The following is an 18,125-nucleotide window of genomic DNA, read 5'->3' as shown; positions in this document are numbered from 1 at the left end:
TAGAAACTCCCTCAGAGATGCCCAGAGCTTTGTCTCCTAAATGATTTTAGATCCTATCAAGTTGACAGTATTAACTGTCATAAGCATTAACTGTAGTTATCTACTAACTCACCATTAGACTCTGTCAAGTGCTCTGATAACACTAATTCCTGCAGGTAAGGATTATATATTCCCATTTTATAGAAGAGAAAACTGACCAGGTATAGTGACACACAACTTTAATCCCAGCACTCAGGAGGCAGAGGCAGGTAGATCTCTGTGAGTTCAAGACCAGCCTGGTCTATATAGTGAGTTGTAGGCCAGCTGGGGCTACAGGGAGACCCTGTCTCTAAAAGACCAAAAAAGAAAGAAAGAAAAGAAAACTGAGCCACAAAGAAGCTCGGTCATTTGTTCATAGTCACACAGCTCCCAAGAGACAAAGTTGAGTCTCAAACTGAGGTCTGCCTAGTACTCCTTTACACCTTGCTCTCCAAACCTCAGGAGCAACACTGCTTCCTACGAGCATGTGAGCCTCCTTGTCTAGATGGAGTCTTGGTGGGAGGTGGCTAGTTCATCCCACCTAAGAGGGAAAGATCTGCAGTTCTTTAAGAGGCCCAATACCAGCTGGGTGTGGTCATGCACACTTATAATCCCACACTGAGGAGGAAATGCTTGCCAGTCAAGCATAAGGATCTGAGCTCAATCCCCCAGAATCCATGTGAAAAGCCAGTCATGGTGTCATGAAAAGGCCAGTTGCTGTGGAGACAGAGACAAGATGATCCCAAGGCTCACTGCAAATCAGCAAGCTCCAGGCCAGGGAGAGACCCTGTCTCAAAGAACAAGGTAGACAACTTTCCTGAGGAAGTGACACTCAAGATTGACTTCTGGCCTCCATACATGCATACACAACACACACACACACACACACACACACACACACACACACACAGAGTCAACTGAACAGAGCCAACTGAACAAACAGTGTCTTTGGAGACAAATCATTGTAGTTTCCTTGCCCCCCTCAAGCAGTGGACCCAGACTGAGAGAGCAAACCTGCTTGGTGCGTAGCCCACAGAACATTCAGCTTAGGGAGGAAGATGCAGGAACACAGGACTCTATAGCAGGCCTAGTTCACCTGTTCCAATGCCTTGAAGCCTCAGCTCTCCTGTAACTGAGGCCATATAACAAGAATCTTTTGAAGCCTTTAAAAAGTAGGCATATTTTCTCCTGCCTTTGCTTCTTCCTCCTCTTCCTCTCCCCCTCCCACCCTTCCCCTACTCCTCCTTTTTTTATTATTACTTTGAATCAGGGTCTTATATATTCCAGACTGGTGTTGAACTTACTATGATGACCTTGAGCTCCTGATCTTCCACCACAACAGCCTCTTCTTTAAGACATGGTCTTTCTCTGTAGCCCAGGCTTGCCTGGAATTTACTATGTTGGCCTTGAGCTCAACTGGGATTACAGTTGTGAGCCACCATGCCTGGCTAAAAGTTAAAGGTGCTTCTGAAACATTTCAGTGAAACACCAGTTGACCCCAGTCTTACTCATAGAAGCAGTCATTGCCAGCACTTTACTATATAGTCATTTGGTCTCTCTCTCTCTCTCTCTCTCTCTCTCTCTCTCTCTCTCTCTGTATAGGCTAGAGGTCAACCTTGGCTGTCATTCCTCAGGTCTACTTGGCTTTTTGAGACAGGGTCTCTCGTTTTCCTGGGACTCACCAAGTCGGTAGGCTAGATGGCTATCAAGTCCCAGGGATCTGCCTGTTTCTACCTCCCCAGTGCTAGGATCACAAGCGAGGGCCACCATGCCTGGCTGTGTTTCTTTTTAAACATGGGTTCTGGAGAATCAAAACTCAGCCCACCCCTTTTTGGCTTTTAAAAAATATTTTATTGAATCTTTGAGACTTTCATATAATGTATTTTGATCATATTCAGACCCCTTCCCCTGTCTTCAACCACCGCACCCTTCCTTTTGGTTTTTGACACACAGCAAGTTCATCATACTGCACATCCTGCTCTATAACCTGCCTCCCTCCAGGTCAGCTCTCATGGTGGGCTACACATTTCTCTTCCATTGTTTTCCAATAGCTATACAAAGTCCCAAAGCACAGAATGACCATGGTTTATTCAGCCCTTCCCCACTTGGTGGGTATGGAGGGTGTTCCTTGGTTTTCTCCATTGCAGGTAACAATTCCCCAAAGAACCCAGCCTGAAAGCTGGTCCCCTTCACACACATTTGACAGCATGCTTATCTTTGCACAGCTGAGATTCCTAGAGATGGATAATTTCAGGGTCAGGTAGAGGATGCCCTACAGGATTGGGATATGCTCCCTACAACAGAGCAGGTGATCCGGCCATGTGCTTGGGTCCTGTCCCTGCCCATCTCCAACTCATGTGCCTTTCTCTTCCTCCCCAGGTATGACATAATCTGCCAAAGCTCAGAGAAATTCAAGGACATCCTGGCACCCTCTTTCCTTCCCGAGAGCAAGCACTGTGTGTTCCAAGCAGACCTCCTGCTCTTTAGTTGTGCCGGGGCCCACCCCAAACACAAGAGGATCTGCCCGTGTCGGGACTTCATCAAGGGCCAGGTGGCCCTCTGCAAAGACTGCCTATAGCCACCCAGTGTTCATCTGGATGGGGAAGAGGTGGCTCCACCGGGTGGGGCCAGCGGACCAAAGTCATTCAGGGACTCTGGCCAGAGCCCCAACTTTTTTGGTCCAGGGCTTGGATTTGGTACTGCTCCAGCTACAGCCAGCACTTACACCAAAACAACATGAGAGCAGAGGTCAGGCCAGGAGCCTGGCTTCTCCCAGGTGCAACAAACGTCATTTCTATCTTGTGAGGAGCAGCTGTAGAGAGACTGTTGAGGCAGCTGCTCCAGGGGTTTAAAACAAAAAAGAAAAAAAGTCTTGAGACTCATTCAACTCAGAGCAAAACAAGAGGAGGAATTGAGCTGATTGGAAACTTTGGGGACATGTTAACTTATTTATTTGGGAGGGAGGGAGGGAGGCTGGGAGGGAGGAAAGGGGTTGACCACAGTTTCCTCTTCTGTTCCCCTGTTAATCACCCACCTTCAGGATCCTGTTATTGGGTATCTGCCCACAAGCAGGGTGCAGTGGGGTGGCATGCTTGAGAGTAGAGAGTAGCTGTGGAGACCTGGCTTCTGGAAGCAAGTCACAGCAGAGCAAAAATTGTCTTGCTTTAGGAGCAGGGATGTGGCTCAGTTGGTAGAGTGCTTGCTTAGCCTAGCGGTGCACAGAGCCCTGTGTTCCATCCCCAGCACCTCAATAAAATTAGGTGCACGCCTGTAATCCCAGGGAGGAAGTAAATGCAGGAGGATTGGGCATTCAAGGTTATCCTTGGCTATGTAGTGAGAGTGAACTTTCTTCTACCTCTTGCTGTGAGCCGTTAGCATTGTCCCCAGCCCTGACTGGCAGGGTGGACTTCCTGACCTGCTGGTGCTGCCCAGTGCCCTGCCTGCTGTGGGAGGGGAGGGTGGCTAGGTGGAGCCTCTGCCTTGCAGAACAGCTGAGTGAGGTTGCTGACTGTCTGGGCCCTCCAGAAGCAAGGGAAAGGACAATCTGCTTTGTGGAGACCAACTTGGGTTAGGGGAGGGGCAGCCAAGGAGAGTACCTGTGGGGGACCTCAACTCTAAACACTGACACAGGGGTCCCTGAAGACCTGGCTAGAATCACCTCTGTCCAGGTCCAACTGCAGGGAGGGCAGAAGTTGAAAGGAAACATAGTTATGAAGTGCGTGTGTGTTCATGCTTTGCCATGGCAGCTTCCTGCGGTAGGACGGTAGAGAACTGGCGGCCTTCCTGTGGGGAAGGGCTTTTTTTCCTGAGAGTGGGCCTCCTGCCTGCACCCCAGGAGTTTGCCTGTTTCCAGAGCTTAAAAATCCTGAGCTGGTCCGCCCTCTCGTGGACATTTCCGGGAGTCCCACAGCCTGTGAGTGACAGTTTGGGCATTCAACCTGCAGGGAGAGCCGGCGAGCTGACAGTGATTCCCCTGCTTAGCAGAGCGCTGTTTTAACTAGCACAGGGTTGCAGACAGCCTGAGCAACATTCTTCCCACCTGCAGAAGCTGGCTGGTCAGAGCTCAAGGGCTCTCCACCTTCCCGTTCTTCTCCAACTCAAGATCCCTGGGTCAAGCAGCCCAAAAAAGCACTTTCTCCCAAGTAATTCCTCTTTCTATTTTAACCTGAAGTCAGTCCCTCTTCCTCTGGTGCCGCTGCTGCTCTAAGGGGCTAGCCTGCCACCCTCTAGTTGGTAAGAGTATTATCAACAGCTGGGGTGCAACCCTGAATATAATACTAGCTCCCAGGCTTCCGCAGAGTTAGCACAGGTGTAGCCAAGTGACCCTCCAGGGGAAATTGGCAGGGACTTCTGCCTGCCTGGTGTGGAAGTCAGAAGTGCTCGCTCACAGTGTGGGCTGGGAGCCAGTAGGGCTTTCACAAAACATTGCTGACCTTTATAGAAACCCAAACCCATCTGCAACTGATGGGAGAGAAATCCACGATCGGGATTCATGTTTTCCTGCACTATAATCACGTCTTGCCTGGTCTTTGGAGTTTTTTCCTCTTTATGATGTTAAGACTTTTTTTAAAGTGGGGAAAACCTTTATCTAATTTATTAAGGGAGAGAAAGTACCTCTTCGAATCCCAGTTCACACCCCGTGTACTTCCTGTGTGCCATGGAAATGCTGTTTGCAGTTGTGCTTTGAATGATTTTGGTTTCCGTTGTTTTGTTTTGTCCCTGCTTATAAATACTTTGTCGTGTCTGCTGAGTGTTTGGAAATATTAGAATCTGTTCTTTTGGTGGTACCTGTTTCCCTAGTGTGCCTTTTTATTTTTCTGTGGGGTTGGTTTTTGGAAGCTGGGTGCTATTGCTGCTGAAGACTAACAGCAGATTGTCTGTGTGTGTGTGTGTGTGTGTGTGTGTGTGTGTGTGTGTGTGTGTGTGCATCACCCCTGCCCCCCCCCGTCCGCCTGTCCCCCCCGCCCCCGTCCCGGTCCCCAGAGGAGGAGTGATGATGCGAAGAATCCCATTAGCCCTGTCTTGGGGTCTGCTGGTTACCAAGGCGGTTAAGAGCCTCATTCCCTTGTACCTTATCCCTGGCTAAGACCAGCCCTAAATCCAGCTTTTTAGGAGCAGTAGCCCAGAAATACTTCAACTAGTTAGCATATTGGAGAAATGAGATGTCCATTTTCTATTTTCTGTTCGTTAGTGAATGAATGTGGATGTGGAACCGCAGTACCACTCACTGGTAAAGAAGACCTATCAGTAACATGAAACCATGTGTTATTTGTAGGTGGGTGTGTGCTCTTTAGACCAGACCAGGGTGGTTTACCTAGACTGTATTTGTAATTAGACACTGCCACCTCTCCTAAAATTCTTCAGTTAAAAGGAAAAATCAAGTATTCGGTTAACGACGGGCTCTGTTGTATGATACTATCTCAAGCCTGGACTGTTTTATTTATTTTAAAATATTTTAATTAACATATTGGCTTTATTCTAATCCCATCTGTCCCTATGGAACTGCAGAGCGTGTCTTCATTAGAGTAGATGGATGGGCAGAAATAGATTTGTAGATCTAGTAAGCCAGCAGCTGGCTGAGTTCCTTCCTCTCTTGTTGGCTTCAACAAAAGGTGGAAAGTCAAGTTTGTTTTTGTTTTTTGTTGGTTTTTTTTTTTTACATATAGCAAAAGACCAAATTAGCTGTATAGTCTTGGATGCAAAAAATAAAAATTACCCTAACTTTCCTAGCTCTTAGGGTTCTGTGGAGATTTGGTGTTTAGTGCAGTGCCTGGCTCATAGTAAGCCTGGTGAATGTTCAATATTGATATTATTAGTATATCATAAAACTTGAGAAATAAAGAGCTGAGCTCATTCCCTATCTGTTGATTCAAAAAATGACGATTACATGAAAATCTTATTCCTAGTTGATCAGATTTTGTAGGAATTGTTCATTTCAAATGTTTAAGCTCTGCGCCTACCTTGATTGCTGAAATTTTAATGTATTTCTTGAATGCACTGAGTTTGAAATTATGCTAGTCTTCAGCCCCCAATGAAACAAGGCGGCAAGAATTGATTAACTGGAGTTGAAAAGGGCCAGACCTCATCCCACTGTTATGTTCTGGAACATTCCAGGAGTTTCTTTGAGAAACTTTTGGAGCTAGAAATTAAAATTCTTTCACAAATTGCACTCCTTGAATTAGAGTTCATTTCTATTCATCTACAATGCAATAATGGATTCTTCTGTGTTTAAAGAGTGACCAACTGAACTTACACATTCCCCAGGAAATCCCTTTGCTGCCCCCTGCTGGAAAGGGTTGCTCCCAGCAGGCTGGTTACTTCATTTTGTTTCCATCCAATCCAAGGTCAATTCCGGTAGCCTGGGAAAACCCACCTGCCTGAAGCAACCCTCAGGCAGGGAATTTGGTTTTTTTCAACAGTTCCCTGAGGTGGCTCCATGTCACTTTAATATCAGTTTGCTGTTTATTTTCTTGTGAATTTAGCCTCTTCCCTGGTAGAACAACTCTGGGTGGATTGTGAGTGTGAACAGGGAGTCTGTAGACAAGTGTGTTTTCCCAATTCCTTTGGCTTCTCAGCTCGTTGGTATTCTTATAGTTCTAAGGATGTAACAATTGAATTTACCTTTTTCAGAGTTTCACTCTGCCTCAGATTTTGTGGCACTTAAGACTGCCCCTCAACTCACCCTGCGGATGACCCTCCACCCCTACAGCTGGGAGGCATATGCTTGTGAGTTAGGCTATGTTCTCTGGGATCCAGGGTGGGTAATGAGCACACAGGGAATGGGCTGGGCAGCAGGCCAGGAACTTCAACACAGCCTGTGGCACCCACTAAAGCTGGAACGGAGCAATGTGGGAAGCGTTTTTGATCAGAGCCCTGCCCAAGTATTAAAGATAGTAGTGTACCCACAATGCCAAAGGAGGTGGTGACATCCCTTGTACTGTAGTTCTTGTCAAAACCTTGATGATGTTAAATTTGTGGCCATTTACATCTGTGTCTTCAAGCTGATCCCAGTAAACCTATTTTCTACTGTCACTTCTGGGGTTAAGTCCCAAGATGCTACAAATGAGGTGTCACTGTCCCGATGTACTGTACCGCATAGAGAACACTGCTTTGTTTCCTCTGTTGTAGAGAAACTAGGGAGAACTTTATTTTTCAATAAACTTTTCTTGTGTGACAGCTGGAAGTGATTTGGGGAGCTGGCTGAGGCAGCATTTCATGGTGCCAACACACAAAGGAGGACCAGGGGCTGGGAGTTGGTAAAGTGCTTGCCATGCAGACACGAGGACCTGAGTTCCATCCCCAGAACCCATGTGAAAAAGCCAGATGTGGTGGCACACACTTGTAATCCCAGCCCTAAGGAAGTGGGAATAGCAGGGTCCCTGGGGCTCATGGCCAACCAGCCTAGCTGAATCAGCAGTTCTGTCTCAAAAAGGGTAGAGAGTGTCCTGAGGAATGGCAGCCCCTGTTGAGCTCTGGCCTCCATATGTATACCTTACACACAAAGGACTTGAAGGAGGGTTTTACCACTTAGCATTCTCCCATGCCATCCAGTCCACCAGCTGGGAACACTCTCCACCTTCAATTCACCTCAAAGAGACCTGAATTTAAAAATGAACTGCTAGGCTTTCTTTTCTGTGATAGCAGTTAATGCACCATGCATTTAAAACTCTTTCTGAATGGCAAGCTGAGCCAGAATCCAGAGTGCCTCGGTTCTCCTTCAAAAAGAGCAGGCTTGGAACCCGGGATCTATGGGCCATTAGCATTGCTCAGGAGTCTGGGGATGTGGCTCAGTCAGTAGAATACTTGCTTAGCATGTACAAGGCCCTAGATTCAGGCCCTAGCACCATATAAACTGACGTGGTGGTACATACTATAATCCCAGCACTCAGGAAGTGGAGACAGGAGGATCAGAAGTTATCAAGGTGCCTCTCTAATACCAGGGGCCCTCCTGAGTAGCACCCATCAAGACACCAGGAAATTGTTCACAACATGTTGTTCACACCATGTGAGACATCAGGACCGTGTGAAACATTAGGGAATTGTTCACACCATGTGAGGCACCAGGGAGTTCACACCATGTGAGGCTCAACCCTCAGAGCTTTATCATATCTTGAATACAGTGAGAAAGGCTGCATGACAAATCTATGGACTCTGCATTCCCAGGCATGCACACATGATATGTGGGGAACATGAGGAGAACTCACAGGCGACTCTTCAGTGCCTTTCGGGGCACTTCGGACCACGGATCCTGATTGCAGAACTGACTGCAATATAGTGTCTCTTATTTGAAATGCTTGAGTCAGAAATTTTTCAGTTTTCAATGTTTCAATGAGAAATGGCTCCGCAGCTAAGAGCACTTGCTATACAAGCATGAGGACCTGAGTTCAAATTCCTAGCACCTACAAAAAGCCGGCCATGACCAGGCAAGCTTGTAACCCCAGAGTTGTGGGAGCAGAGATAGGAGAATCTCTGGGGCTTTCCAGTTGCCACTAAAGCTCCAGGTTCAGTAAGAGATCCTGTTTCAAGGGAATAGGCAGAGAATGGAAGTGTCAGACACCCAACATACTAACATAAGTGTGTGCATGTCCACAAACACACACACAGACCCAAAAATATTAATGTAAAAAAGTGTTTCAGATCTCAGGACTTTATAGACTCTGAAATCTTATAGACTCCTGAGTTATCTTTGGGACAGGACTCAAAGCTGATCAGGAAAGTTATTTATGTTTCCTACATAGCTGATATCCATGGCCTGAAGGTCCTCTCCTACAGTATTTGTACTGGGACTCCTTTGTCACTGGCACCTGTCACACGAGGCCAGGTGTGAACTTTTCTGTTTGTGGCACCGTGTAGGTAAGCATTTTGGATTTCAAATTTGGGGATTAGGTGTGTTCACTCTGTGTCTTCCCCTAGTGCAAGAATGAAGTGGAACGCCAATGCCTGGATGATGCCTAGTCCCTCTGCCCAGATAACATGGGCCTTCAGGAGCCTCCAGTGCCAACTAGTGAATGTGTGGGCAGTTGTGAGTATGTCTACCCCAAAGTCACAGAACTCATCACCATGCCACACCAAGGTCATGACCAAGCTCTGACTCTCACCAGGCACAGGCAGCCCCTGCCATGTCTTCCTTCAACCACAAGAGAAAAACCTGCCCACAAGAGCCGAGAAGATAGCTCAGTGTAAAATGCTTGCCGTGCAAATATGAGAGTCTGAGTTCAGATCCCCAGCACCATGTAAAAGCTAGATGTGGCAGCACACACCTGTAACCCCAACACTGGGGGCAAACAGACAGATTCCTGGGACTCCCTGGACAATTTGTATAGCTGAATCTGTAAGCTCCATGCTCAATAAGAAATGCTGTCTTAAAAACTGGTGGGCCAGCAAGATGGTTCAGTGAGTGAAGGCACTTGTACCGAGGCCTGACAACCTGAGTTCGAGCCCTGGATCTCACAAGGTGGCAGAAGAGAATAGACTGCTGAGATTTGCTCTCTGTGTGCACCTGTGTGCCTTTGCCTTCATGCATACACAGACAGACGACAGACAGACGAGCATAGATTTTTTTAATGAGTTGGAAAAGCCATAGAGGAAGCTATCCAAAGTCAATCTCTGGCCTCCACATGTGAACACACAGGGAAGAGAGAGCACACACACAGACGCACATACATCACACACATATACACAAAAAAAACCTGCCCATGATGGATACTCCCCACATGTTGGCGCACACACTGATATCTCTCAAACATAACCCCCTCATACCATACAAAACAAGTAAAGGTCTTTATTGGCCAGGTACTGCTGCCCAGGCAGGCAGTCCTGTGAGAGTTACAGAATGTTGTGGGTGAGGGACATGTCTCTGGCACCTATATCTATTGTTACATAAACTGAGGACATCTCGTTCCTTCTGGAGGAGTGAACCGTCTCTCACAAACTGTGAGGTACCATGACCACTTAGCACAGCATATAGATATATGCAAATACAGATAGATGATATATAATTATTTATTACAAATAAACTTAAGTTTCACATGTCTCAAAAATGGTTCCTGGGTTTTCATGGATGGGCAGATTCTGAACAGGGGACAAAGGGCTGTGTGCTTACATAGCTCATCCATGCAAAGCTCATGTGTCACTAAACACTTTAGAAAATAGAATGGTCTCCCTTTGAACACATCTGTTTAGAGTTAGGATTAGTAAAAAGTCTATGAAACTAATGAAACAGGTTGATAGAAATTAGGGAGTGACTTACTGATGGAATCTGATCAGAGACTTTGGAGCTGGAGGTGGCTTGGCCAAATGTGGAGAGTTGGGAGGAAGTGGGGCCCATCAGTTATTATCTAGTTTTGGCTGACAGCACCACAGGGTGCTTCCTGAAAAGCAGAGACTCTAGCCTACCTTCAAGAACTGTTTGACTCCAGGAAATAGAAAATGTCACTTCCAGCTCAAGATGGCAAAGCATGTCTCTTCCCATGGGTGGATCATCCTAACATGTTTGATGGGGGGCAACCAAGTGAGGATGTAGGACAGGTCTACTCACTGGACAGACCCCATCCCTTGATGACAGACTATGAAAGAAAACTTCCCAAAATGAAACTGGATGTGCAGTTAAATATTGGCACTGTCTGCCTGTATGGAAACTTCTCGCCACTGTGATGGTCTTCACCCAGGGCAGCCCATGCTGTCCCTCTAGCTGCCTTCACTCAAACATCTCGTAGTGACGCGTCTGTCTCACTCTGGGCACCATGTCGATGAGGAGCCTGTGGAAAGGAAGACAGACAGGATCACCTCCTGACCCTCTGCAGCCCTGGGCCTGGAAGCGCTTAGGAAAGCTGAGACTCTGTGTGCATGCGTGCGTGCGTGCGTGCGCGTGTGTGTTGTGTTGTGTTTATATTGTGTTGTGTGTTCATGTGTGTGAAGGTGCATGTGTACAAGTGGGTGGGTACATATGCACATGTGGGGGTGCTTGTAGAAGCCTGAAGATAACCTTGGCCATCCTTCCTCAGGTGTCGTCCACCTTCGTTTTTTGAGACAGTCTCCCTCTTCCCTGGAATTCACAAAGTAAGCTAGGCTGACTGGCCAGCAAGCCCTGGGGGTCTCCCTGTCTGCCTCCCCAGCACTGGGATTCCCTGAATGCACCACATTTTTTACATGGGTCCAAGGATCCAACTCACTGTGCTTGTGAGGCAAGCCCTTTACAACCTAAGTCACTTCCCCAGCCCCAGCTGTGACTATTTATGTCCACATACCGTACAACTGTCCCTTTGAAATGTATAGCTCAGTGGGTTCCTGTATATTCATGAAGCTGTGTGATCATCCACACTATCTTAATTCCAGAACATTTTTATCATCCCCTATGCTCATTAACAGCCACTCCCATTTTTTGTCCACACCTCCTCCTGGACAGCTAATGATCTACTTTCTGGTTTTATGGATGCACCTGTTCTGGAAATTTCATATAAAAATCGATATGGCCTTTTGATCTGGCCACTTTCATTTAGCATGATGTTGGAGGGCCATCCACATTGTAGTGTATGCTGTTGCTTCATTCATTTTGATAGCTGACTAATAGTTCACTGAATGGATGTACCATATCTAGCCATTCATTACTTAATAGGGGGATTTCTACTTGTGTGTATTTTGAATAATTCACCTAGAAGTTTTGGCATTTATGTCTGCCTTAAATGTTTCTGGAGTTGTACACCAAGCAGTGAATTGCTGGACCAAATGGGAATGCACAGTTAACCTTTTGAGGACTACCATGCTCTTTCCCAAAGCAGCAGCAATGTGCAGTCTGGCAGCCAGGTACAAGGCTCACAGTCCTTATCAATACTCGTACCTGTCTCAAAGTTGGGGATAACACCTTCCTAAGAGCTGGAAGCACTTAACTTTTAAAAGCCGAGCACCTTGACATAAATAGTTTTCTCAAAGGCTGGGTCCAGTATGGAGGTCAGATCCAGGAATGTCAGTATGGTACTTCTTCTGGTAACCGGGTACATAGGGCCCCATACTGAGGGAGGGCTTTTCCCTAAGGGTAACCCTTCTGCATGGAGCAGTCAGTCCCTTTTGTAAAGGCTTTGAGAAGGCTAGAGCCACCTCTGACTTGACCTCCTCCGATTCCCACAGACCACAGGTGGCAGGTGGGACCTCAGACGATGCTTACCTGGGGCAGCATGAAGGCCCTCTTTATTGCACTCAGGAGGTAGAGGCAGGAGGATTTCAAGTTCAGGGTTATCCTTGACTACCTAGTAATTTTGGAGCTAGCCTAAACTACATAACACCCAGTCCCCAAAAATAATAATAAATGGGGCTAGAGAAATGGCTCAGTGGTTAAGAGTACTGGCTCTTCTTGCAGAAAACCTGAGTTTGAATCCAAGTACCCACATGGCAGTTAACAAGCATCTGTAACTCCAGTTCCCAGGGATCTGGCACCATCTTCTGACCTCTGTGGGCACTGCATGGCATAGATGCACTTACATACATGTGGGCAATATACTCATACATATAAAATTAAAATAATAAAAATTTAAAAGCCCTTCATTATAGAGAAAGGAAGGAACATAAATCCGCAGGTAATGAGGGGCTGAAGAGAGGAACGTTTAGTGGATAAAGATATTGAAAAAAAGCAAAGGAGACTTTGGGGTCCAAAAGCCTTAAGCCTCTTCTCAGAGTTCCTGCCTCACTTCTAGAAGTGCTTCCCACGAGGGAGGCTGTACATGGCTTTTCCAGTCTCCTGATATAGGACAAGTGCTGTGGTACACTGTCCTCAGAGTATAGCAGTTGTTACCATCTTAACCAAGGTGACTGTGATGACCCACAGGAGACCCTCAGATCAGGTCCTAGAAGGAGAGGGTGAGGAGGGTCTTTAGACCCTCACCTGAGATCCCAGCCACTCCCTCCTACACCTTCTGCCAGCTGTATGTAATTCTGTCTCATGGTCTTGTGTTCTTGGGAGGCGCTAGAGTGTATAGACTAGAAGATTAACTAAAGAGGAAACTGCACTTAGGCAGCTATGGGGAAGTCCTCATCCATGCTGGAGTGAGACTTTATGATGATGAGGCTGGTTGTCGGGGGGTCACTCCTGCTCCTGTAAATAACCCCTCACTAGTGCTGTTGTAAGTAACCCAATAAATTCATTGGTTCTCCAAGCTAGACTTGGGTGGGATGTTACTTTGGTCCATGTCAATGCCCTAACTTAGGTGAATAGATGCTTCTTCACATTTCCCCCCAAACTGTTAATGTGACAGCCGTTCAGATCCTGCTGTCATCTCCTGGCTGGAGAAAGAGGTGAGAAGAGGGGCTGTCAGAATGCTCCTGGCTGCTGGAAAAGCAAAGATGAAAACAGAGACATACTTGACCCCGTAGGCAAAGATGGTGAGGCCGATCAGGACACCGATGCTGCCATCCAGGTACCAGACTGCCGCATTGTGTTTGAACACTTCTGCACTCAGAAGGATGGAGAAGCCCATCACACCCCCAACGAGGGAGTTAAACCCTGAAGAAGGAGGAGAGATCATTCAGTAACACTAAGATAGGCACTTCATAGTCTATATATTTTCAAAGATTTACTTTCTTATTTTTAACTATGTGTATCAGGGGTATGTGCATGTAAGTGTAGGCACATAAGAAGGCCAGAGGTATCAGATATCCCCTTGTAGCTGGACTTAACAGACTTACAGACCAATGTAGGTGCTGGGAACCAAACTCAGGTCCTCTGCAAGAGCAATACATGCTCTTACCCTCAGAGTCATCTCTCCAGCCCCATAGTCTATATTATCAGAGCATATTGGTCCCTCATTCTGTATGAAGGAATCTATGTGCACATACTGCTGATATGGGCATGTCCTAGTCTATGCTATAAGAGCACATTTATACTTTATTGTGTGGGAAGAAATCAATACACACACACACACACACACACACACACACACACTCACAGCTAACCATTTCTGTGTTCTGAGTTAACATTCAATCTAGATGTCAACCAAACAGCAGACTCAGGGGAAATGCGGCTCAGTCAATGGTCTTGGTGTATGTGAGCCTTTGCCCACTATGAAGGAAAAACAGGATCCCAGAGACACAGTCAACTACCTGGTCAGGGGCAAGACTACACTTTGGAATGACTGCCTTTGTTTCCTCTCCTCCTGTAATCTGCCACTGGAGATGAGATGGAAGACAGATCTTTAGGCTGCTAATCCACTGTCTTTTTCAGGTTCTAGCACTCTGAATAAAACACAGCTTAAAGATTCCTTTTCTTGGGCTGGGGAGATGTCTCAGTAAAGTACTTGTGCAAGCATGAGGACCTGAGTTCAAATTTCCAGAACCCATGTAAAGTCAGACACGGTGGCATGCATCTGTAATCTCAGAGCTCCTATGGTGAGGGAGAAGGTAGAAACAGAACTCCCAGGAGCTCACTGCCAGCAGCAAACAACAGGAGGCGCTGTCTCAAATAAGGTGGAAGGCAGGCACTGATCTGGAGGTTGTCCTCTCATCCCCACAGGTATGCCATGGCATGCATACACACGAATACACACATACACACACACACACACACACACAGAGTAGGTGGGAATTTCAAATTCAAATTAAATTCCAAATTAAACTGTAACTGGATCCAGTTACAATTCTATCCTAACACCCCTCAGCCTGTAAGTGTATACCAGAGGAAGTTGCCAATAGCAACTTACAGGTGACAGCCACCACCTGTAGCCTCCGTGGTCCCCAGTCCCCAGCTGCCAGTCCCCATCCCCTGAGGAGCTCACTTTTCCAAGCACTTCCTCCCAAGTCTGGTTTATTAATGGTTTAACACACACACACACACACACACAACACACACACACACACACAGACACACATACACACACGTAGCATGCAGGCTTCTGGAGGAGAAAGGAGTAAAGTCACTGAGCCCAGGACAGTGCCTAGCCCACAGTGGTCCCTCCTCCCTAAAGCCCTTCCCTAGTCACTGCTGCTATTCATCAGGGTTATTTGAGCTCCTCCTCTGCCACTTTCTCCCCAGAAATTCCTCCACTTTCTCTGCTGGCTCAGCTTTCCAAACTCTCCTCCCTTCCCAGAGTCCAGCAGCTCCCAATTACCCCTTTGGCCCTGACCTTTCCCCCACACACTCATCCAGGCATCTTAAACTGAGCATGCAGCAACTGGAAAAGGATTCTCATCACCCAAACCCTTGCCCTCTAGCAGTCATCTCTGTGAGATGCCACTGTCAGCCAAGCAGAGTCACTCTCAGTCTTCCTTTGCCCTTGCCTTTGCCATCCCACCAACACGAACTTGCCTAGACGCTTGCCCAGCCTCACCTATAACAGCTCCCAGCCCATACTCCATTCTCCAGCCAGCCAGAGTCCTAGAGGGACCTTTCTTAAGTGGATGACCACCCAAACTCTAAGGGGAAAAACACTTCTAACTATCTCTTATCTCACCCAAATTCTTCACACTGACTCTCCCTCGCTGCCAGCCATTCCCCCTCCTCCACAGAGTCCTTGGGTCCTTGAATGTACAGGGTCCCTCCTCACCTGGTCTTCCCATGCATGCTGCCTCCCTTCCAGCCTGCTGTTCACCCCCTCACACTCCTCCTCTCTACACACATCCCCTCCTATCTTGTCCTTGCCCCCTCCTCTCTACCCATGTCTACCTATCTCGTTCTTCCTCTGACTTTGTTTCTCACCACAGTTCTTCTCTGCATAGCATGCTATTTCTGCTGCTCTTCTTTTACCATCTCTCTTCCACTAGAAACCTAAGCTTAAGGAGAGGAGCTTTGTCCCTCCTTGCCCATGTTCCTTGCCATGTACCATAACAGGGTGCTGATGTCACTGCAGTAACTAATGAGTGACCACATGAAGCAGAAGAGGAAGGGACAATGTGGAGCATGACCTTAGCTGTCCCTGGGCCCAGGGGGGCTACACTTTTCTAGGGCCCAGCAGCCCTGAGAAACAATCCCAGCTCTGCTCAGAAGAGGTAAGGGGTGGAAGTTCCCCAACCAGCCACTAGATGTCCACACAGTCCCACTGAGCTAGCCTTCTGCCAGTCAGCACCACGGACAGCTGTGTGCTCCAGCAGCAGTAGGTGCTGCCCAGATACCTCCAGCTGAGGAGTGGAGAGCACTCATTTCCCTCACCTAACTCTTCCAGGAGGCGACCTCTGCTTCACTTGACTTTGTGGTGACAAAGCCTGACTCCTATCAACTCCTCCTCTTTGAGTCTTCGTGAGAATGATATGATGCACGTGCACACACAAGGACCAGGGACTGATTCCATTCTGCCCTGCTACTTCCCTCAGGGGCAGGGAGGGAGGGACGGAGGGAGGGACGGAGGGAGGGAGGTTGGGAGGGAGGGAATATGTGTAATGTTTGTGTGTGCACATGCTACAGCGTGTGTGACAGTCAAGAGATGACTAATGGGGATCAGTTCCCTCATTCAAACATGTGGGTTTGGGGGATTCAATTCAGATCACCAGGCTTGGTAGCAAGTATGTTTTACCTGCTGATCCATCTAGTCTGTCTACCTTGTTTTCTGAGACAGAGTCTCTCATCGAACTTGGAACTCACTGATTCTGCCAGGCTAGCAGCCGATCAAAGTCCGAGGGAGCCACCTATCCCTATCCCTCCAGCACTGATAATGCAAGCTATCATGACATCCCTCCCAGATTTTGTATGTGGATTTTGGGGATTGAATTCAAGCCCTCATGTTTTTAGGGTAAGTACTTTACCAACTGAGCTGTCTCCCCAGCCCTCCCTCAGCCACAATCATCCAACATAAAGTGCAGGAGTCCCATTCCCTTGCTCCCTCCAGGCTGTGGCAGCCACAAGATTTGGGCCTGTGCCCTCTCTTCTGACTTCAGAGCTGTTCTAAAGACTAAATCCTGTGATAGGTTTGACAACACAGAATGACTGGGGCTGTGTTGATTAGAGGCACCACTGGCTTGACTTTAATGACTAGATTGGAATCTGTATAATTAAGCTCATTAATTCAATGCAGAACATTATAATAAGATTTTTTTCATAAGCTTGGAAAAAATCATCATAGGTTCTGGGTATTTTAGGGGTGAAAGGGAGTGAGAGAACAGCCCTCACAGACTGTCAGAAGGTTCCCTGGCTCCTCCAGCTGGCTATCCCTTGCTTGAAATTTCCCCAGGGTGACTGCGCATGTACTTCCTCTGTCTGACTTTGTAGCACTCATTGGTTGCTCAAGACCATTTCACTCCCATGGCCCAGGTTGGCCTGGAGCCTCCTGTATAGCTGAGGAGGACCTTAAACTTCTGATCCTCCTGCCTCCACCTTCTGTGTGCTGGGATTCCAGGCCTGAAACCATGCCTGGTTTATGTACTGCCGAAGATCAAACCCAGGGTATCTTGCATGCAAGGCAAGCACTCTACCTACTGAACTACATCCCTAGCCCAGCCTTCATCCTGATGACATATTTGCCTCTGACTGAATATCCACAGCACCAACCTAGCCAAGACCTATTGAGTCGTGTGAAGAGGTGAGTTCTGGAAGCTGATCCCAGTTCCATCTGCCAGCCTCTGTCCCTTTCCCTAAAGACTTGCTTCTTGGCTATAAAGAGCCCTTCATACCTACACACAAAGGACCTAGTAGGGCCAGTGTGACCCAGCTCCCCACGGGCTCCCACTCAGGATGCATCACCACCCTAGGTAAGGGACCATCCAACCTGCAGGGTAAGTGGTTTTTAGAATGTTCCTTCCCCTCTCTTCTGGGAGAGAAGTCTTTTGGCTCAGCCCTAGCAAGAGGAGCGGCCACAGGGCCTGCTGGGGAGATGGAAACAGGTGGATTCCTGGGATTTGTTGGGCAGTAAGACTAGCCAGATCAGTGAGCTCCTGGTTCCGTGAAAGACCCTGTCTCAAAAAAAAAGGGGCAGAAGGCATCCTGAGAAATGACACTTAAGCTTGTCTTCTTATCTCCACATACACACACATGCATATGTACACACTCATGAATTTGCACTTACATGAGCACACACATACAAAAAAGGAGAGACAGAGAAGTCAGGAAGTAGAAAGAAATTTAAAAAGGAAGGAAAGAAAAAGAGAGAAGGGAGAAAGAAAGAAAGAAGAAGAAAGGAAAGAAGAAAAAAGGAAGA

At 47.3% G+C, this 18,125-nt stretch overlaps 2 protein-coding genes across 9 annotated transcripts in view; one reads left to right on the top strand and one right to left on the bottom strand.

The window, feature by feature from the left end:
• The window catches only part of Mgat5 (alpha-1,6-mannosylglycoprotein 6-beta-N-acetylglucosaminyltransferase), a 339,269-nt gene extending 333,082 nt beyond the window's left edge, over window positions 1-6,187 (top strand). For all 8 annotated transcript variants that reach the window (XM_008832465.3, XM_029563238.1, XM_029563240.1 and 5 more), the window contains one exon: window positions 2,398-6,187. In XM_008832465.3, coding sequence (XP_008830687.1) covers window positions 2,398-2,596 — 199 coding nt within the window. In that variant the 3' untranslated portion in view covers window positions 2,597-6,187. The remainder of the gene's footprint in view (window positions 1-2,397) is intronic.
• Window positions 6,188-9,559: 3,372 nt separating this feature from the next.
• Tmem163 (transmembrane protein 163) overlaps window positions 9,560-18,125 on the bottom strand; it is a 196,517-nt gene continuing 187,951 nt past the window's right edge. The window contains exons 7-8 of the mRNA XM_008832458.2: window positions 13,369-13,510; window positions 9,560-10,775 (exon numbers count right to left, since the gene is read on the bottom strand). Coding sequence (XP_008830680.1) covers window positions 10,715-10,775; window positions 13,369-13,510 — 203 coding nt within the window. The 3' untranslated portion in view covers window positions 9,560-10,714. The remainder of the gene's footprint in view (window positions 10,776-13,368; window positions 13,511-18,125) is intronic.

The sequence above is a fragment of the Nannospalax galili genome, unplaced genomic scaffold, assembly GCF_000622305.1.
Source record: "Nannospalax galili isolate Female #2095 unplaced genomic scaffold, S.galili_v1.0 scaffold995, whole genome shotgun sequence".
NCBI classification, from domain to species: Eukaryota; Metazoa; Chordata; class Mammalia; order Rodentia; family Spalacidae; genus Nannospalax; species Nannospalax galili.
The sequence above is the reverse complement of the archived record's forward strand: the minus strand, read 5'-3'. Positions and strand labels throughout refer to the sequence as shown.